Here is a 22,911-nt window from a genome sequence, read left to right on the forward strand (position 1 = left end):
AGAAAGAAAATCAATTTGGTTGAAAAGCAATAGTATTCCTTCCTTTAAAACTATTTTGAATAGTTATAATGATAAATAACTTTTTAAAACAGTTCTTATGTATTAGTCATTGCTGTTGCAAAGTAGCTTACATGTGTTATTTCATTTAATTTTACAACCACTCTATTAAGAAGGGATTGGTTTACAGGTGAGGACACAATATAGAGATGAAGTCATCTATCTAAGGTTATTTAAGGTCTGCCTGATTCTATAGCTTCTCCAGAAGGAAAATTCTCCAGGCAGCCTTACTTAGTTCCATGTTACCATCCTTTCTTCTGATCCTTACCCACAAGCATAGCCGGTTCAACTAAGGATGGATCCTTGATCTGACCTTAGGATGGCAGTAATCTCTGAGGTGGTCTGGCATGGAAAACTGCCCTCCAAAAAGAGGCACTGCACCAGGAATTTAAATTAGAAAATGCAGAGAAAATGGGAATTATAAGTTCACAACTTCAACACATATGTAGAGAAAAGCTACAGCGTGAGATGTGAACATTGAGGCGCCATAAGCAAGCTAAGGTTACAATTATGCCAATCCAAAGAATGAGGAGAAACTGAAAAATAGAGAAAAAAAAACAACACAGAGGCAGACACATGGCTGTGGCAAGAACAGTGAGAAGCCAACACAAAGTGATTCACTGAGTCATGTTACTGGTGTGGTGTGAGTTCTTCAGAACTTTGCTCTGCTATGTACCCCCTGTGTAATCTTGGGCAAGTCCTTCACCCTGTGTGCTCTTATTTGCTCCTTTGTGTAAAGGGTGGTTTATCTAACAGGGTGGTTATGAGGCCTGAATGAAAAACATAATAGTGCCTGGCACGCAGAGCACTTGATAAATGCTCTTACTATCACTGCTGCTGCTGCTGCTGCTTAGTCGCTAGGTAGTGTCTGACTCTTGCAACCTCCTGGACTATAGTCCACCAGGCCCCTCTGTCCATGAGTTTTTCAGGCAAGAACACTGGAGTGGGTTACCATTTCCTTCTCCAGGGGATCTTTCTGACCAGGGGTCAAACCCGTGTCTCCTACGTTGGCAGGCGGATGCTTTAACGCTGAGCCTCCTGAGAAACTCTCTTACTATCACATTCATTGATATTATCCACAAGCTCCCACTAAAGTCCCTGAAGCTTCCCTAAACTCCAACTGCTCCAGACAGACTATAGTTCTGATCCTTGGATTTCCATAACAGTGCATTTCCTTTGTGTGTGTGTGTGTGTGTTAGTTGCTCAGTCGTGTCCAACTCTTTGCGACCCTATGGACTGTAGCTCACGAAGCTCCTCTATCTGTGGGATTTCCCAAGTAAGAATACTGGAGTGGGTTGCCACTCTCTTCTCCAGGGGATCTTCTTGATCCAGGAATTGAACCCAGGTCTCCTACACTGCAGGCAAATTCTTTACCATTTGAGTTACCCAGGAAGCATTTCCTTTAATGCACTAAATGCTCTTTCAATAAAACTCCCCATTTTGAAATGTAAATAGATTTAATGAAAGAACTACAGGCATACGGCCTCCATTCAGTTCAGTTCAGTTCAGTTCAGTTGCTCAGTCATGTCCGACTCTTTGTGACCCCATGGACTGCAGCACGCTAGGCCTCCCTGTCCATCACCAACTCCTGAAGTTGCCTCAAACTCATGTCCACTGAGTCGGCGATGCCATCCAACCATCTCATCCTTTGTCGTCCCCTTCTCCTCCTGCCTTCAATCTTTCCTAGCATCAGGGTATTTTCCAGTGAGTCAGTTCTTCGTATCAGGTGGCCCAAGTATTGCAGTTTCAGCTTCAGCATCAGTCCTTCCAATGAATATTCAGGACTGATTTCCTTTAGGATGGACTGGTTGGATCTCCTTGCTGTCCAAGGGGCTCTCAAGAGTCTTCTCCAACACCACAGTTCAAAAGCATCAATTCTTCGACACTCAGCTTTCTTTATAGTTCAACTTTCACATCCATACATGACTACTGGAAAAACGATAGCTTTGACTAGATGGACCTTTGTTGGCAAAGTAATGTCTCTGCTTTTTAATATGCTGTCTAGGTTGGTCATAACTTTTCTTCCAAGGAGCAAGCATCTTTTAATTTCATGGATAGAGTCACCATCTGCAGTGATATTGGAGCCCCAAAAAATAAAGCCTGTCACTGTTTCCATTGTTTCCCCATCTATTTGCCATGAAGTGATGGGATCAGATGCCATGATCTTAAGTTTTCTGAATGTTGCGCCTCAAGCCAACTTTTTCACTCTCCTCTTTCACTTTCATCAAGAGGCTCTTTAGTTCTTCTTCACTTTCTGCCATAAGGGTGGTGTCATCTGCATATCTGAGGTTATTGATATTTCTCCCGGCAATCTTGATTCCAGCTTGTGCTTCATCCAGTCCAGCAATTCTCATGATGTACTCTGCATATAAGTTAAATAAGCAGGGTGACAATATACAGCCTTGATGTACTCCTTTCCCGATTTGGAACCAGTCTATTGTTCCATGTCCAGTTCTAACTGTTGCTTCTTGACCTGCACAGGTTTCTCAAGAGGCAGGTCAGCTGGTCTGGTATTCCCATCATTTTAAGAATTTTCTACAGTTTGTTGTAATCCACAACAACTAAGGCTTTGGCATAGTCAATAAAGCAGAAGTAGATGTTTTTCTGGAACTCTCTTGCCTTTTTGATGATCTAGCAGATGTTGGCAATTTGATCTCTGGTTCCTCTGCCTTTTCTAAATCCAGTTTGAACATCTGAAAGTTCACGGTTCACGTACTGTTGAAGCCTGGCTTGGAGAATTTTGAGCATTACTTTGCTAGTGTGTGAGATGAGTGCAATTGTGCGGTAGTTTGAGCATTCTTTGGTGTTGCCTTTCTTTGGGATTGGAATGAAAACTGACCTTTTTCAGTCCTGTGGCCACTGCTGAGTTTTCCAAATTTGCTGGCATATTGAGTGCAGCACTTTCACAACATCATTTTTAGGATTTGAATTCCATTACCTACATTAGCTTTGTTCGTACTGATGCTTCCTAAGGCCCACTTGACTTCACATTCCAGGATGTCTGGCTCTAGATGAGTGATCACACCATCATGGTTATCTGGGTCATGAAGATCTTTTTTGTATAGTTCTTTTGTGTATTCTTGCCACCTTTTTCTTAACATCTTCTGCTTCTGTTAGGTCCATACCATTTCTGTCCTTTATTATGCCCATCTTTACATGAAATGTTCCCTTGGTATCTCTAATTTTCTTGAAGAGATCTCTAATTTTCCCCATTCTATTGTTTTCCTCTATTTCTTTGCATTGATCGCTGAGGAAGGCTTTCTTCTCTCTCCTTGCTATTCTTTGGAACTCTGCATTCAAATGGGTATATCTTTCCTTTTCTCCTTTGCCTTTAGCTTCTCTTTTTTCTTAGCTATTTGTAAGGCTCCTCAGACAACCATTTTGCCTTTTGGCATTTCTGTTTCTTTGGGATGATCTTGATCACTGCCTCCTGTACAATGTCACGAACCTCCGTTCATAGTTCTTCAGGCACTGTATCAGATCTAATCCCTTGAATCTATTTGTCACTTGCACTGTATAATCCTAAGGGATTTGTTTTAGGTCATACCTGAATGGTCTAGTAGCTTCCCCTACTTTCTTCACTTTAAGTCTGAATTTGGCAATAAAGAGTTCATGATCTGAGCCACAATCAGCTCCTGGTCTTATTTTTGCTGACTATATACTGCCTCAGACCACTGTAAAAAAGTGAATATCACAATAAAGAGAATCACATGAATGTCTTGGTTTCGCAGTATATATAAAGTTATGTTTACACTATACTGTATTCTGTTAGGTGTGCAATAGCATTATGTCTAAAAAATGTATAGATCTTAACTTTAAAATACTTTATTGCTAAAAAATGCTAACCATCATCTGAGCCTTCAGGAAGTCAGTCTTTTGGTAATAGTAACATCAAGGATCACTGAGCACAGATTACCATAACAAACATAATGAAAAAGTTGGAAATACTGCAAGAATTACCAAAATCAAAGACATGAAGTAAGTAGATGTTGGAAAAATGGCACCAACAGACTTACTCAAGGCAGGGTTGCTACAATTCCTTAATTTGTAAAAAATGCAATAAAGGATGTCTATATTTACAAACAGATTTATTTTTACTATATTTTATTAATACTATCATAGAGAAATTTCATCATCACTAGAAATACATATAACTGTTCCCTTTGGGCTTCCCTGGTGGCTCAGATGGTAAAGCATCTGCCTGCAATTCGGGAGACCTGGGTTTGATCCCTGGGTTGGCAAGATCCCCTGGAGAAGGGAACAGCTACCCACTCCAGTATTCTGGCCTGGAGAATTCCATGGATAGAGGAGCGTGGTGGGCTACAGTCCCTGGGGTTGCAAAGTGTTGGACATGACTGAGTGACTTTCACTTTCACTTTTTATCTGCAAGTTGCTGGCACAAGAAAAGCACTAAGAAAATCAGCTATTAGAATATATCCATGAAAATAATTCTTGATATCTTCAATCTACAAGTTTTTTTTTTAATCTCCTTTCTGAAACTTTTCTTCCTGACAATCATTTCATTTCCTAATTTCCTTCATTTCCTTCCCATTTCCTCATCAGTTAGGAATATGATTCTGATTATATTTATTCTATACTGTTCTTAAGTTGGGTTATCTTTTTGTTTTTCCTAATTTCTTTTGTGTTTGTTCTACCTCTCCTATTACAGTATGAAGCCCTGAGAACTGGGACTTTTCTCTTCCATTTCTCTTGTGATGGCAGGAGTGTACAATGAAATAAGCAGAAGATGTAAAATATGCTAGAGATGCTAGAGTGAAGCTCCAAGTCTCTCATTTCCTCCTTCTCTATTTGGATAAGTCACTAAACCTATCACCAATCTGAGAGTTGGACTATAAAGAAAGGTAAGTGCCAAAGAATTAATGCTTTTGAACTGTGGTGTTGGAGAAGACTCTTGAGAGCCCCTTGGACAGCAAGAAGATCCAACCAGTTCATCCTAAGGGAAATCAGTCCTGAATAGTCATTGGAAGGACTGATGCTGAAGCTGAAACTGCAATACTTGGGCCACCTGATACGAAGAACTGACTCACTGGAAAAGACCCTGATGCTAGGAAAGATTGAAAGCTGGAGGAGAAGGGGACGACAGAGGATGAGATGGTTGGATGGCATCACCAACTCAATGGACATGAGTCTGAGTAAACTCCAGGAGTTGGTGATGGACAGGGAGGCCTGGCGTGCTGCAGTCCATGGGGTTGCAAGAAGTTGGATACAACTGAGTGACTGAACTGAACTGAAACCTGTCTCAGACTCCATGGCATTGTCTATAAAAAAGGAAACAATGTCTATCTGATTTCAAGGTCCATGTGATCTCTCACTCTGCTTCTCTTCACTCTGATGGATGGCATTTATGAAGAGTTTTATAGTTCATCCTTAGGCACATGCAGTACAGCTCACATTCAAACCTAAAATTACTACATGGAGAATGATAAAATAACAATTGTTAATGTCAAATGGTGAAGGCCACCTGATCTGGGCATTTACCTTCTTACAGTTTATCTTTAAAGCAGTGTCTAGAATTAGCTTCCAAGTAACTGTACTTCATCACTTAGGCATAAGTTATCATGATTTGCCCCCCATCCTGCTCCCCAGCAAAGCAAGTTCATTAATCTAACATTAACTTGTCACCACTTGTTGGCACACTCTGAACTTTCACCTGGCCACTGAAGAATGTGAATTCATATTTATAGCTCTGACATGAACATTATTTAAAGCACAAATCTCATTTGGCTGCACTTTTGACTTTAGCTTAAACTTCTCCTTCTCTCCCCAGAGCAAAAATTTATGACAAAACAAACAACATAAATTAAACAAAAACCATTGATGGTCACAATATTATTCTCTTTCACAGAATCATATAAAAATAATGATTTGTTTGCCAGGAATTATCCAAGTAAAATATCTAGGATTTTAACTAATACATTTGAACAAGAGAGAGTATTAAAAGTATCACAAAACTAAATTATCTTACTTGGCATTTCTGACGCAATTGTCGTAGTTCTTTTATAATTGGAGCTAGAGCTGACTTCTTTTCAGATACCAGGGAATTTAGTTTTTTTACCTGCCATTTAAACAAAATATATGACATCTAAGAAAATAATTCAAAAGAACAAAAATACTATATGTATAAAGATATTTACTGAAGTATTTATATAAGTGAATAAAACTATAAATTATTTCAATGCCAACTAAAAGGAAGTCATTAAATAAGTACTGACTTCTCAGTAAGACAGAATATCATTTAACTATTCAAATTGTCAATTATTAAGACTGCAAACCATTATGGGAAAATATTTATAATCTAGCTAAAGGACTAAAACAAATTACAAAGTTGCTGATATACAACTCTGTATCAAGTTTAAAAAGTATATAAATTATGTAGGTTATATAAAATGCATATAAACATGGATGAAGTGACAGTCAAACTACTTAATAACCCAAAAGGTATAGCAATGACCAATCACAACAGACACCAGCCATAGAGATGAATCAGGTCTTGGAGGCGTCTGCTGTGCAAAATGTTAATCTTTTTAGGAGTTAGAATGTTGTGAAATCCAGAGGGCTCTGGGAACGAGGTGGGCAAGGCAGGTGGAGGTGGGTACTCTGAGAGTTTGGGGCTGCAGCTATTTACCAATAAATAATGAAAGATTTCAACATTTTAAAGTCTGATGAAGCTCCATCTGTGCATTCTGGCTGAATGGCAGTCCTAAACATGGAAAGAAACTAAGGGCACACACACAAATGAAATAACTGTACTAAGTTAAGCAGTATATTTTGGGAAAACTTATTTTTTTATCTTAAATATTTCTTTAATGCTATGTAACTTTTACACACTTCAAAAACCACAAAACATGTAAAGTATTACAAATTGAACAACCTCATAAGAATGGAAAAATTTTAAAGAGAATGATAAAGACAGATGAAAGAATATAATGAAAACAATACACAGAAATGAAAATCTGAATGTTGCACTGAAAACAGAACAAACACAAAAATATCAGCCTTAGAGCCTGTATATAAAACAAAGCCTGTGTAATCACCATTTCAGACATGTCATCCAGTGTTCGTCCTTTCATTTCATCAACTTCACTCTTAAGAGCAGATACTCGTTCTAGTTCTTCTTGGGTATAACTATATCCAGATATACCCCTCTTCTCCTCAATAGTTTGCTGAAAGTAAAAAACAAAAATAGGTGTAAGGAACAAGAGTCCACAAAATTGATGTCAAACCTTGATGATTCCATAAGAAGTATATAGATTTAATACACAACAATAAAGTTGTAAGTAAAATAAAGGAATTTAGTCAACAATCTTTATTGACTTCAACAATAATTATATTCCTTTATATTTTATAAATTTATACTAAATTTTACTCCAGCATCTTCAGGGGCATAGGAAGTAATTATAATTTTAGACTTGAGCGTAATGCTATGTACTTGGCATAGAAACTAAAACATAGGATGCACTCATTAAATATTTGGTGAATGAATGATCTCAAGTGAAAAACTGTACATATTTTCTCACTTATCTAGTATTTATTAATGTGCCAAGTACAGTTCTAGGCTCTTTAGAAGAACTAAACAGTCTTTTGATGAGGGCAAAAGAGGAGAGTGGAAAAAGGTGGCTCAAAACTCAACATTCAAAAAACACAGATCATGGCATCTGGTCCCATCACTTCACAGCAAATAGAAGGGGAAAAAGTGGAAGCAATGACAGATTTTATTTTCTTACACTCTTGAATCACTGTGGATGGAGACTGCAGCCGTAAAATTAAAAGGCGATTGCTCCTTGGAAGGAAACCTATAACAGACCTAGGCAGCGAATGAAAAAGCAGAGGCACCACTTTGCCAACAAAGGTCCATAGAGTCAAAGCTATGATTTTTCCAGTAGTCATGTATGAATGTGAGAGTTGGACCGTAAAGAAGGCTGAGTGCCAAAGAATTGATGCTTTCGAATTGTGGTGCTGGAGAAGACTCCTGAGAGTCCCTTGGCCTGCAAGGAGATCAGACCTTCCAGAATAGTCACTGGAAGGACTGATGCTGAAGCTGAAGCTCTAATACTTTAGCCACCTGATGCAAAGAGCTGACTCACTGGAAAAGACTCTGATGCTGGGAAAGACTGAAGACAAAAGGAGACGGGGATGGCAGAGAATGGATGGTTAGACAGAGCATCACCGACTCAATGGAGATGAATCTGAGGAAGCTTTGGGAGAAAGTGAAGGACAGGGAAGCCTGGTGTTCTGCAGTCAATGAGTAAGACACAACTTACACTGAACTAGAACACAATTCTAGGTACCAGATATACTGCAGTGAAAAAAAGAAAAAACCAGGGGAAAAAATCCCTTCCCTCACAGAGCTAACTTCTAGTGAGAGCAAATGGGCAATAGGTAAACAACTAAAATACATACAGTGTGAGGGAAGAGTAGGGTTGGAATCTTAAGTAACAAGGTAGTTAGGTAAGATCTCCCTGAGAAGATGACACCTAAGTGAAGTTCTGAAGTGAGGGAGCAAATCACAGAGATACCCAGGGGATCAACAAGTGCAAAAGACATGAGGTAGGTACGTACCTGGGGACTTCCCAGGTGGCATAGCGGTAAAGAATCTGCCTGCCAATGCAGGAGACATAGGTTCAATCCCTGGGTTGGGAAGATCCCCTGGAGTTGGAAATGGCAATCTACTCTAGTATCCTTGCCTGGGAAATCCCATGAACAGAGAAACCTGGCGAATTACAGTCCTTGGGGTCACAGTCCTGGGGGCTGGGGGACTACAATCCTTGGGCACGACTGAGAACAGTCCAGCACAGGAGCATGCTTGGCCCTCTCAATAAACAACTAGATGGGGGGAGCTTAAAACAGAGGTGGAGACAGGGGAGGGATCATATAGGACTTAGCTGGTTAGCTGAGACAGTATCAGTTTACATCTATTGTCCTTTGCATTCTAAAAAGTGTCCTAGTTTTCATGATAAATTATATTGTGTTTTAGGCCAGTGAAAGAGCTTGGACTTACTTTAAATGGAATGGGAGACTTGTTGAAAGGTTCAGAATAAAGGGGTTTTTAAGTGAAAACTTTAACATCTACGCTGACTGAGATCAAACTATAGAGGGACAAGGGGCAGAGAAATCAGAAGACAATTCCAATAATTCAAGTTAGAGATGATGGTAGTATGAAGCAGATGGGGGCAACAGAGGTGATAAGAAGTGGTTCTGTATATATTTTAAAGACAGATCCAACAAGATATGTGTGTATATATATTATTTCTGGCTGCACTGGGTCTTTGTTGCTGCGCTTGGGCTTTCTATAAGTTGTGGCAAGCTGGTGCTACTCTCTAGTTGTGGTATGTGGGCTTCTCTTATTGTGAAGCACAGGCTCTAGGGCATGTGGGCTTCAGTAGCTGCAGCACAAAGGCTCAGTAGTTGCGGCTCACAGGCTCTAGAGCTCAAATTCAGTAGTTGTGGCGCATGGGCTTAGCTGCACTGTGGCATGTGGGATCTTAGTTCCTGGACCAGGAATTGAATCCAAGTTCCCTGCATTGGGAGGCGAACTCTCAACCACTGGACTGCCCGGGAAGTTCCTCCAAGGAGATATTATGACGGGTTAGGATGAGAAGGAAAGTGAGGGGTAAAGATGACTCCAGGGGGTTTTGGCCTGAAGAACTGAGAGAATGGAGTTGCTATTTGTTGGGATGAGGAAGACTCAGGAGGACAGGTGAGGCAGTAGTGAAGATCAGAAGTTTAAGTTTGGATGTGTTTAAAAAAATCTATACTCTCTAGTAGAAATCCAACAGACAGTTCAAGATGTTACATGCACAAGATTGGAATTTGAGAAGTGATTTAGGCTGGAGATACAAATTTGTGAGTTGTCTGCACAGACAATGTCTTTAAAGCCATAAGAGAATAAGATCACCAAGGGACTGAGGGCAGAGAAGAGATCCAAAGCCTAAACCTGGGGGACTCCGACATCTAGGCTTTGAAGAAGTGGGAAGAAATCAGCCATGGAGTAGGAACAGTAGTGTTAGTAAAGAAAAACAAGCAGTGTATAGTGTGCTAGAAGACAAGTAAAGAACAATTTTACAGGAAGAGGGAGTTATCTATCATGTCAAACACTGCCAATTGGAAGGTAACTATAATAAATTCATACGGACTAATCTCAGGATACCTGCAGTGGATACTGTGGGTGCTCTGCCGTGATCTGCTTACTGTGTCAGTGTACCCAGCCCCTGGATCTTGTGAGAACTGGTATTTTGAAGGTTTACAGTTGTCCCTTCCTCAAAGTGTACCCTTGGCTGAACAGGAACTGTGTCACACCACCTCTTGAGTGGTAAGGGGATCCATAGCAAATGACTGACTAACACAGGGGCCCAAAGGGGGCAGCCCTCTTGCCTAAAGATGAGACCAACTTTGTGACGCAATTTATGCTCCAGAGCTCTTTATGCAATCAGAATGAAACTGGACTCCAAATGAATCCACTTTTTCCTCTTTGCTTCATCCTGTTTCCTTTACTTCCTTTCTCCTAAGAGCACTCACTGAATTAATCATGTGAGGAGGAACAAGAATTCTTGTTTCAGGTCCTGCTTCTAGAGAACCTGATCAAACCTGGCTTCTAGGGTCGGATCACTCACTGGATGAACGAGGCAGAGGGCCCTCTGACTGAGGGCAAGTAGAGTAATATCAGTCTTGGGCATGTTATAGCAGTACAATTGTTAAGACTTGTCAACTAGGGCAGAAAATAGGTGGAAGGGATTATGGCGGTCATGACAATGGATTGCCTGAATCTCTTTCAAGAGAGTTTGCTGAGAGGAACAAAGCTGAATGACAGCCATTACTGCTGCCCCTCTGTCTCCACCATCGTGTTCATGCCAAGGCCATGCTTCCTCCAGGCTGTTACCAGCGGCTAACCCATTCCCTCCTGACGGGGAACTCCTCTTATTGGTGACCCGCTCAGGAACTCCCCATCTTCCTAACCAAAATGTCCTTAAAATATCCTACAGCCTGAGGTTCTTCCTCCCCAGTCCTCCTTCCTCCCGCAGAGATATCAGACTTGCGCTGGAGCTGACATCTTTCCCTGCCTCCTCCTGCCGGATTCCCTCTACCCTTCACAAATACTTCCTTCATAAATCTTGTACATTTAAACCACTCTGGATGATGCTTCTTGGAGGACCTGAACTATCACAGGAAGGTACTAGCTGGTACAATGTTGCTGGTATTTGAGCAGCATAAATAAATAGTAACTGTAAGACTATGAAATCAGGGTGGCTGTTGCTAAGCTCAAATGACAGGCTCAAATCCATTAATCAGTGATTTAATGCAAAGCAATAACGTCAGAGAACTTCCTTAGAAGGTTTAAAGAAACCGTCATTTCCTATGGCTACAGAGCAGAGAAACCTGAAAACAAGGGACAGGACTTAATCCTGACAAAACTTCATAGAAGGCTGAATATATCCCATGTCAAAGTCAGGGCTCTGATAGGGAAGAGAATGTGTGCTAAGTCTGAAAGGGGGATAACTGGATAAATTCACTTGAGAATCTTAAAACCCCAGATTATCTTGTATCCTCTAGGCAGTGACAAATGGCTTAGTTTGTTGGTCAGGAGCCTGGAGGAAGCAAGAGAGCAAGACTGAATGACTAGGGACAAGGAGGTCTGGGGAGGAGGCATGTGGACTGAGCTATAAGAATTAACACTAAGTGAAGATCTCGTCATCACATGTATATAGCCACTGGAGAATGCCCACAACAGAAGAGGCACAACTTTAGGTTCTGTGAGTATAAATGTTCTAATTTCCAGAATGGGCATGCTTTTACCAGAAGGCACACTGACAGGCCCTCTAAACTTAATCCTCTGGCCACTATCCTGTCTCATGGGCTCCTCATGCCCAAAGACCAGCGGGCAAAAAAAGGAGTGATTTATTGGCTGGATACCTTAAGGCTCTACTGATGTTGCATATAGTGGGGGACAGATAGGAATATGTTTGGCATTCATGTGATCCATTATGGCATATCTTTGTACTCTCCTGCCCTGTTTTGCCAGTAAATGAGGTTTAGCAACCACAGCCTGAGAAGGGCATTGTTACTAGAATCTCATAGCTCTGAGGAATGAGGGACTGAGTAATCCGACCAAGTAAGTCATCTAGACCACTGGAGGTGCTAGCTAAAGGTGTGGGGAATCTAGGATGGATGGTAGAGGAAGGAGATATCGAGTATTAGTTATGTCTTTGGGACCAAATGCATCAAAGAGAGTTTTAATTTTTCCCACTAACTCTCCTAAATTTTCCTAAAAATTTTGACCAACTGTAATCCTATAGAAGAAATACCAGGATGGAGTGACTTTAACATGAGAAACAAGCAGATCTCAGTGCAAGGGATGGGTTATAGAGGATGTTGTTGGTGCCCCACTCAGACCTCATTTGCAAGCTGCTATGAGTGCTGACTGCTAATGCCTCACAGTTGCCCCTTCTCCAGAACATGCCCTTTGCCCAGTGGGAGCTGCCTCATCTAGGCCTCATCACCCTACCACGGCTGATGACTGGCTGATACGGGAGTATAAAAGGCCAGACCCCTTGCCTCAAGGTGGAATCAACTCCATGGTACAATCTGTACCCAAATGTTCCTCACAGGATCAAGATGAAGCTGTCTTCAGTCAAGAATACACCCTTCGGGGGATCGGGATGGGGAATACGTGTAAATCTATGGCTGATTCATATCAATGTATGACAAAACCCACCGGGGGAAAAAAAAAAAAAGAATACACCCTTCACATGTATACCTATGAGTGATTCATATTGATGTATGGCAGAAACCAACAGAGTATTGTAAAACAATTATCCTCTAATTAAAAATAAACTTAAAAAATACACCTTTGTTTGGCTTTTTTCTACTGCTCCACTTGTTTCCCTCATTCCCTTTCTTCTGAAGGTACTCCCTCCCTCAGAAAGTCACTTGTACCAAGTATACCCTTCTCAGGCTCTGATTCTAAGAAGCTTAAGGAAAGATGTATAGCAAAAACTGATGGAACTAAAAAGAGAAAAATCATAGATACTGTAAAACATCTTTCTCAATAATTGATAGGACAAGCAGATGAAAACGTCAATAAACACAGAAGATTTGAGTATCATGGTTAACATACTGGACTGAATTGACACATATGGAACACCATCCTCAACATAATATATATTCTTCTCAACTGTGCATGGAACAATGATCAAGACAGACCACATGCTAAGCCATAATGCAACATTCAGAATTTTCAAAGAACTGAAATCACAGAGTATGTTCTTTGGTCATAGCAGAAATAAACTAGAAATCAATAACAGAAAGGTAACTAGAAAATTCCCACATGTTTGGTTTTAAGCAGTAACCATAGGTCAAAGAAATGACAATGAAAATTAGAAAATATTTTGAAGTGAGCAATAATGCAGTTGCTACGTATCAATTTTAAAAGTTACTGCTGTTAGAACCTAAGTTTGATGTACTATAAGTGTTCAATCTTCAGTTCCCTAGAAGCAAACAATATTCAACAGCATGAGACAGAAAAGTTCATATTGCCAGCTAACCACAACTAGTTGAAATTTCATTAACCTCTAACAGATTATTGCTAGCTGGTAAGCCAACATCCAACCCACTTCAGTATTCTTGCCTGGAGAATCCCATGGACAGCAAGGCTGGTGGGCTACAGTCCATGGGGTCACAAAGAGTCAGATATGACTGAAGCAACTTAGCATGCATGCGTGCAAGCCAACATCACATGATGACATAATTTCCACATGGGTAAAAGAAAAAAAAAAAGCCAAATCAAGAAAACTCAGAGAAACTGGCACCCACAACAAGAACAGCTTTGTTGCTAGAGGGATTTCTCTGGGTTGAACTTTTTTTGACAACCAAGGCACAAATATATAGGGAACCAAGCCTGCAGGCAAACTTCCATATAGAATCTTCTCTGAATATATCTTTCCATAGCTTCACAGAAGTGGCTGCTTAGATTTCTGCCTAGTAGGCCATGATAAATAAATAAATTACAGCCAATTTCCTGATATGATCATTTTTGTTGTATTAGCTAGCTAACCAAAAGAAAAAGCTACTTGGAATTCAACTTCTATTAATTATCCCAAAGCCCAGCACACATAAAAAAGCACTCATTGCTACAATAAAGTACATGAATCAGCTTACAGGTCACCTCTATAATTAATCAGAAAAAATGAATACTTTTATGGTTTTTCTAACAAAAACAATGACTTCAGTATGAAGCTACAACTTATAAACCTCTAGGCATTTGTACTTCTAGAACCTCAATATAATTCTTTATTACCAGTTGATGTTGAATATTTTCATGACGTTGCTTAAGAAGTTCTTCTGTCCTCTGCAAGAGACCAAATTCAGCTTGAAATTCAGCTATTATTTGATGCTTCTTTTTGAAAACTGTACTTTTGCTTCGAAGTTTACTGATATATCGCTTGAACTGCAAAAGAACACAATGTGTAGTTTAATAAGTAGAAAAGTAGTTGCTAAATATTATAAATAACCTCAATGTATTACAAACCTTTTCTTTTCTACTGTCCAACATGCATGTCACAAATATAGAACAATAACTTAGTTTTATTAAAAAGTTGGAGAGACTAACTGCTTAATTAAAATACTTTATGTACATTTTGATTTTTTGGACCCATTAAATACTGTAAATCCTTATATAAAAGCTATTCATTGTGAGCTTTACAATAAGGATTTGGAAAACAGAAACTTCAATCCTATAAAAGTTAAAAAGGTTAAAAAGAAAAAGAAGAAGAAAGTGGAAGACCAATTCTGGCTATGCTCTTATCATTTTATCTTTTATGTACTGTACTATTTTGGTGACCCTGGATCTACTGGGATTAATATAACCAAGCAGAATAGTCAATATTTACAGTTACTATTTATTGTTTAAGAAAGGTACTGTGACCATATACCCTAAGAAGCATCTGAAACTCATCCCAAATGTTCAAAAGCTAAAAATACTCAAATTAGTGGGAACTCATAGTTGCTTAATTCAGCTGCTGACCTACTAGTAACTGTAACTATTCTAATGGAAAGATCCCATTATTAAACAATACCAACTAGAGTTTGGAAAAGCACGTGAAATGAATATTTAAAGGAATTTATTTATCAAGTACTATTAATTAACTATTACATAGGCACTGGGCAGACACTGAGAATACAACTCTAAACAAGATACGCATCCTGCCCTTAACAAAATAAACACTATTAAGAAACAGTAAAGAAAATAAACACTGAACTGATGTTCACAACCACAATGAACATTATGAAGCAGTGAAGGGGCCCTGAAAATAAATAACAGGAATTTAACCTGGGTTGGGACCAAGGTAGAAAAAGGTGGTGGTGGGGGGGGTTGGAATTTTAGAGAGGTGAGTTATGACAAATTTCTCAAAAATAATTTAAGCAAGACTGAAGTAGCAGGAGTTTGTTAGAGGAAGGAGAAGGAAGCAGGGAAGAGCATTCCAAGTAGTAGAAACAGCAGGTGTAAAGGTCCTGAGGCACTGGCTCATTAAAAGTATTGTTCAGTATAAGAGACAAATGTGAAAGTTTTCTGGTATTTCTAAAACAGAACAGAATACTTTAAAAAATCACTTTCTCTTATGCACCACTAGTACTAAGGATTTTCAGATTTTTTTTACTACATAAAATAATTTTTCTGCTCCAACCTTTTAACTACATTCTTTTAAAAATGTCCAGACCCTCACTGTTTTCCAGGTTCTGGTTAACCTCCAAGGGCACAGCTCCCGGCTCCCACGCAAGACCCAGCTAGGCAGGGCGACGGCGTGGGGCATGCTCGAGGGCGGGGCCAGGCCTACCCAATGGGCTCCTCCGGGTCGGGGGCGGGGCCCCACTTCAGTTGTTCCTCTGGCCGCAGGCCCCCTTCGCATCCCTGACTCTGTATGTGGCGCGTTCCCGGTCTGCTCTGCGTGCACGTTGCAAGGAACAGCAAGTTCTCCGGACCTTGGAACAGGCCTGCCGCCTTCATGTCCACTCTGCTCATCAATCAGCCCCAATATGCTTGGCTGAAGGAGCTGAGGCTCTGCGAGGAAAACGACGGCGTGTATAATGGAAGCTGGGGAGGCCGGGGAGAGGTTATCACCACCTATTGTCCTGCTAACAATGAGGCTATTGCAAGAGTCAGGCAGGCCAGCATGGCTGACTATGAGGAAACTGTAAAGAAAGCAAGAGAAGCATGGAGCATCTGGGCAGATATTCCTGCTCCAAAGCGAGGAGATGTAGTGAAACAAATTGGTGATGCCTTGTGGGAGAAGATCCAAGTACTAGGAAGCTTGGTGTCTTTGGAGATGGGGAAGATCTTGGTGGAAGGTGTGGGAGAAGTTCAGGAATACATGGATGTTTGTCATTATGCTGTTGGCTTATCTCGGATGATTGGGGGACCCATCTTGCCTTCTGAAAGACCTGGCCATGCTCTCATTGAACAGTGGAATCCTGTAGGCCTGGGTGGAATCAGCACTGCATTCAACTTCCCTGTGGCCGTGTACACCACAGCGCCATTGCCATGATCTGTGAGAATGCCTGCCTTTGGAAAGGAGCTCCTACAACTTCTCTCATTAGTGTAGCTGTTACAAAGATAATAGCCAAAGTTCTGGAGGACAACAAGCTGCCTGGTGCAATTTGTTCCTTGACTTGCCATAGAGCAGATATCGGCACAGCAATGGCCAAGGATGAGCGAGTGGACCTGTTGTCCTTCACCGGGAGTACGCAGGTGGGAAAACAGGTGGCCCTTATGGTACAGGAGAGGTTTGGGAGAAGTTTATTAGAACTTGTAGGAGACAATGCCATTATAGCTTTTGAGGATGCGGACCTCAGCTTAGTCGTCCCCTCAGCTCTCTTTGCAGCCGTGGGGACAGCCGGCCAGAGGTGTACCACCGCGAGGCGCCTGTTCTTACATGAAACCATCCATGATGAAGTTGTCAATAGACTTAAAAAGGCCTACGCACAGATCTGTGTTGGGAACCCTTGGGACTCTAACGTTCTCTATGGGCCACTCCACACCAGACAGCCAGTAAGCATGTTTCTTGGAGCAGTGGAAGAAGCAAAGAAAGAAGGTGGCACCATTGTCTATGGTGGCAAGGTTATGGATAGCCCTGGAAATTACATAGAACCGACAATTGTGACAGGTCTTGACCATGACACATCCATCGTACACACAGAGACTTTTGCCCCGATTCTTTATGTCTTTAAATTCAAGAATGAAGATGAGGTCTTTGCATGGAATAATGAAATCAAACAGGGACTTTCAAGTAGCATCTTTACCAAGGATATGGGCAGACTCTTTCACTGGCTTGGACCAAAAGGATCAGATTGTGGCATTGTAAACGTCAACATTCCAACGAGTGGGGCTGAGATTGGAGGTGCATATGGAGGGGAGAAACACACTGGCAGGGGCAGGGAGTCGGGCAGTGACGCCTGGAAGCAGTACATGAGAAGATCTACTTGTACCATCAACTACAGTAAGGACCTTCCTCTGGCCCAAGGAATCAACTTTCAGTAAAAACGTGCTTTAAATTGACATTTCAAGCTTTTTACGCATTGTTGTAACTCCTTCTTCTGAAGAAGACAAAGAAAATGAGTGTTTGCCTTGAATAAATGCATCATTTTGAATATGACCGTGGTGGTTTGGGAGAAGTTTATTAGAACTTGTAGGAAACAATGCCATTATAGCTTTTGAGGATGCGGACCTCAGCTTAGTCATCCCCTCAGCTCTCTTTGCAGCCGTGGGGACAGCCGGTGGTGGTTAATCCCTTATGCTTCTGAGGCCTAAATCAAGAGACTCATTTTTTAAAAAATAAAACTTTTCATGACATCGTCTCAAGTAATAAAAAGTAATTTTTATGTTAAAAAAATAAAAAATAAATTAAAAAAAAATGTCCATAGTAAGAATCTGGCCTATTATACTTAACGCATCACTTCAAAATAAAAGTAAACTTCCATATTACCTACAATGTGAAAATTCTTTAATAATCTTAACCTTTTTAATGCCCAGTTCTTTATAAGGATAATTAGGGGGGTAATAAATAATTTTATAAGTAATAAAAGTATACCATTTCACGCCAGTCAGAATGGCTGCTGTCCAAAAGTCTACAAGCAATAAATGCTGGAGAGGGTGTGGAGAAAAGGGAACCCTCTCACACAGTTGGTGGGAATGCAAACTAGTACAGCCACTATGGAGAACAGTGTGGAGACAACTTAAAAAACTGTAAATAGAACTGCCATATGACCCAGCAATCCCGCTGCTGGGCATACACACTGAGGAAACCAGAGTTGAAAGAGACACGTGTACCCCAATGTTCATCGTGGCACTGTTTATAATAGCCAGGACATGGAAGCAACCTAGATGCCCATCAGCAGATGAATGGATAAGAAAGCTGTGGTACATATACACAATGGAATATTACTTAGCCATTAAAAAGAATACATTTGAATCAGTTCTAATGAGGTGGGTGAAACTGGAGCCTATTATACAGAGTGAAGTAAGCCAGAAAGAAAAACACCAATACAGTATACTAACACATATATACAGAATTTAGAAAGATGGTAACAATAACCCTGTATGCGAGACAGCAAAAGAGACACAGTCTTTTGGACTCTGTGGGAGAGGGTGAGGGCGGGATGATATGGGAGAATCGCATTGAAACATGTGAAATATCATATGTGAAATGAATCGCCAGTCCAGGTTTGATGTGTGATACAGGGTGCTCGGGACTGGTACAGTGTGATGACCCAGAGGGATGGGATGGGGAGGGAAGAGGGAGGGGGGGTTCAGGATAGGGAACACATGTACACCCATGGTGGATTCAAGTCAATGTATGGCAAAACCAATACAATGTTGTAAAGTAAAATAGATTAATTAATTTTAAAAAAGTAAATGAATGTATTACTGGAGCTTTAGAAAACAGAAAAAAAAGGAAAATTCATTCAAAGCCACTATTTAATGCAAGCTCTATTATCATGTGGTATTTTGCCTCCTAAAAATAGGCTAAATCTAAGGTCAGTAATTCTCTTGGGTTGGTCAAAAAGTTAGTTTGGGTTTTTCTGTAGGATGTTATGGAAAAATCCAAACAAACTTTTTGGCAAACCCAATAAACTGTAAGGTAGCAAAATAGGAAGGAGAATATTTCTAAAATTTAGGTTTTTTTTTTTTTTTCCTTAAAGACTTGATTGATTCCTGAATATACAAAGAAAGTCCTTAAAAACAGTAAGATTAAAAATTCTTCATATAAAAATAACCCACTAATTCATTGTTTAGACAGCTTTTTAAATGACTAAAACTTTGAAAGAAATGATGAACACATTGTGATTTAGAAGAAGGAAGTTCAAAATATTTCTCTATCCATGGTTGAGTTAGTTTTAATATTAAGGAATCTAGCCCCCACACAGCAAAATTATCAATGGCTGGATTACAGAAACTGTTTAAAAAATTTAAGTCAGACCAATGTATCTAGAATTTAATAACTTGCAACTTTTCCTTTAAAAGAATAAATGTGTAAGCCTGACATAACCACAGATTCAGAATCCTCAGAGTAACTATATGTTCTATTAAAAGTGTCCTGGGCAAAGTGCCCAAAATGAAATCAATCCTCTTCATCTGCTATCCTCTGTATTATCTAGGCCAGTCTTCCCCTTCTCTATCTTGCTGTGCTCTGGAACTATTTTTAAAAGCTAAAAGCTATAAATGTTTTTGTGAAAGAACAAACCTGCTGATTACTCAATGTGCTCTATGCTGATTGGTTATTTGACATTCACTGGACAAACCACCTAGGGGAAAAGTAGTCAGGGTCAGATAAAAAAACAAGGATTTACTATAGCACAGGGATATATTGAATATATCTTATAATAACCTATAACGGAAAAGAATCTGAAAATATGTATGTAACTGAATCATTTGTTGTACAACAAACTAACACTGAAACTAACAACTATGCTTCAGTTTAAGAAAAGAACAAAATGCTCAATTAATGGAGCCCTTACTTCATAATGTATAAAAATCAATTCCAACTGGATTATATAGACTTAAATGTGAAAACAAGAACTAAAAATCTAGAATATAGGAAAATATCACTATGATTACTGAGATAGGAAAGGATTTCTGAAACAAAACACGCACACATTGAAAATGGATGTTGATAAACTTGATTTTGCTAAAATTGAGAACTTCCATTCATCAAAAAATATATTAAGAGATTAAGAATATAAGTCACAAGTTGGGAAGAATATATTTGTAACACGTTAATCCAAAAAAGAATTTATATTCAAAAATACATAAATTACATAAATTAAATACATAAATTAAACCCGCAAATCAATGAGAGAAAGGCAAATAACCCAATAGAAAAATGGATAAAATACTTGAATAGTCACTTCATAGAAAAGAAAACCCAAAGTGGCCAATAAGCATATTAAAAGATGTCTGACCTCATTTATAATCAGTGATGCAAATTAAAACCATAGTAAGATACCATTATAATGCCCATCTGACTAGCAGAAATAAAAAGTCCTTCAATACTAAGTGTTGTTGAAGATGTGGAGGAAGTATAACACCCATACACCACTGAGAGTGAGGGATACAAATTTGGAACAATAATTGGAAGACAACTGGGCATAGCTACTAAGGTTGACCATGTTCCTCTCATCCCCTACCAACTCCCACAGATAGCAGGATTTCTCACACTTTATCTGTGGTGACTGATCAGTTTTTCAAACTTTCTGTTTGTGAACTGGATACTTTTATAAAATAATAAAAATGTTTATACAGTATCAACTCTATCAGTTCAGTTCAGTTCACTCAGTCGTGTCCAACTCTTTGTGACCCCATGAACTGCAGCATGCCAGGCCTCCCTGTCCATCACCAACTCCCGGAATTTACCCAAACTCATGTCCATCGAGTCGGTGATGCCATCCAACCATCTCATCCTCTGTCGTCCCCTTCTCCTCCTGCCCTCAATCTTTCCCAGCATCAGGGTCTTTTCAAATGAGTCAGCTCTTCGCATCAGGCGGCCAAAGTATTGGAGTTTCAGCTTTAGCATCAGTCCTTCCAATGAACACCCAGGACTCATCTCCTTTAAGATGGACTGGTTGGATCTTCTTGTGACTCTCGAGAGTCTTCTCCAACACCACAGTTCAAAAGCATCAAGTCTTCTGCACTCAGCTTTCTTTATAGTCCAACTCTCACATCTGTAAATGACTACTGGAAAAACCATAGCCTTGACTAGACAGACCTTCGCTGCCAAAGTAATGTCTCTGCTTTTTAATATGCTGTCTAGGTTGGTCATAACTTTTCTTCCAAGGAGTAAGCGTCTTTTAACTTCATGGCTGCAATCACCATCTGCAGTGATTTTGGAGCCCCCCAAAATAAAGTCAGCCACTGTTTCCACTGTTTCCCCATCTATTTCCCATGAAGTGAGGGAACAGATGCCATGATCTTAGTTTTCTGAATGTTGGACTTTAAGCCAACTTTTTCACTCTCCTCTTTCACTTGCATCAAGAGGCTTTTTAGTTCCTCTTCACTTTCTGCCATAAGAGCGGTGTCATCTGCATATCTGAGGTTCCTGGCAATCTTGATTCCAGCTTGTGCTTCTTCCAGCCCAGCGTTTCTCATGATGTACTCTGCACATAAGTTAAATAAGTAGGGTGACAATACACAGCCTTGATGTACTCCTTTCCCGATTTGGAACCAGTCTGTTGTTCCATGTCCAGTTCTAACTGTTGCTTCCTGACCTGCACACAGGTTTCTCAAGAGACAAGTCAGGTGGTCTGATATTCCCATCTCTTGAAGAATTTTCCACAGTTTATTGTGACCCACACAGTCAAAGGCTTTGGCATAGTCAATAAAGCAGAAATAGATGTTTTTCGGGAACTCTTTTGCTTTTTCAACGATCCAGCAGATGTTGGCAATTTGATCTCTGGTTCCTCTGCCTTTTCTAAAACCAGCTTGAACATCTGGAAGTTCACATTTCATGTATTGCTGAAGCTTGGCTTGGAGAATTTTGAGCATTACTTTGCTAGAGTGTGAGATGAGTGCAACAGTGTGGTAGTTGAGCATTCTTTGGATTGCCTTTCTTTGGGATTGGAATGAAAACTGACCTTTTCCAGTCCTGCGGCCACTGCTGAGTTTTCCAAATTTGCTGACATATTGAGTGCAGCACTTTCACAGCATCATCTTTTAGGATTTGAAATAGCTCAACTGGAATTCCATCACCTCCACTAGGTTTGTTCTTAGTGATGCTTCCTAAGGTCCACTTGACTTCACATTCCAGGATGTCTGGCTCTAGATGAGTGATCACACCATCATGAATATCTGGGTCATGAATATCTTTTTTGTACAGTTCTTCTGTGTATTCTTGCCACCTCTTCTTAATATCTTCTGCTTCTGTCAGGTCCATACCATTTCAGTCCTTTACTGAGCCCATCTTTGCATGAAAAGTTCCCTTGGTATCTCTAATTTTCTTGAAGTGATCTCTAGTTTTTCCCATTCTGTTGTTTTCCTCTATTTCTTTGCATTGATCACTGAGGAAGGCTTTCTTATTTCTCCTTGCTATTCTTTGAAACTCTGCATTCAAATGGGTATATCTTTGCTTTTCTTCTTTGCTTTTCACTCCTCTTCTTCTCACAGCTATTTGTAAGGCCTCCTCAGACAGCCATTTTGCTTTTTTGCATTTCTTTTTCCTGGGGATGGTCTTGATCCCTGTCTCCTGTACAATGTCACGAACCTCTGTCCATAGTTCATCAGGCACTCTATCAGATCTAGTCCCTTAAATCTATTTCTCACTTCCACTGTATAATCATAAGGGATTTGATTTA

The 22,911-nt window shown here is 40.0% G+C and overlaps 2 protein-coding genes across 3 annotated transcripts in view; one reads left to right on the forward strand and one right to left on the reverse strand.

Moving 5' to 3' along the window:
• The window catches only part of IFT81 (intraflagellar transport 81), a 209,636-nt gene that overhangs the window by 17,513 nt on the left and 169,212 nt on the right, over positions 1-22,911 (reverse strand). For both annotated transcript variants that reach the window (XM_043441060.1, XM_043441068.1), the window contains 3 exons: positions 14,369-14,518; positions 7,113-7,241; positions 6,044-6,133 (listed from right to left, as the gene is read on the reverse strand). In XM_043441060.1, coding sequence (XP_043296995.1) covers positions 6,044-6,133; positions 7,113-7,241; positions 14,369-14,518 — 369 coding nt within the window. The remainder of the gene's footprint in view (positions 1-6,043; positions 6,134-7,112; positions 7,242-14,368; positions 14,519-22,911) is intronic.
• On the forward strand, positions 15,990-17,720 carry LOC122423739 (alpha-aminoadipic semialdehyde dehydrogenase-like). Its single transcript, XM_043441079.1, is given in 2 exon segments — positions 15,990-16,590; positions 16,593-17,720. Coding segments are annotated over 2 exon segments (1,614 nt in total). The 3' UTR covers positions 17,606-17,720.

The sequence above is a fragment of the Cervus canadensis genome, chromosome 1 (genome assembly GCF_019320065.1).
Source record: "Cervus canadensis isolate Bull #8, Minnesota chromosome 1, ASM1932006v1, whole genome shotgun sequence".
In the NCBI taxonomy this organism is placed as follows: Eukaryota; Metazoa; Chordata; class Mammalia; order Artiodactyla; family Cervidae; genus Cervus; species Cervus canadensis.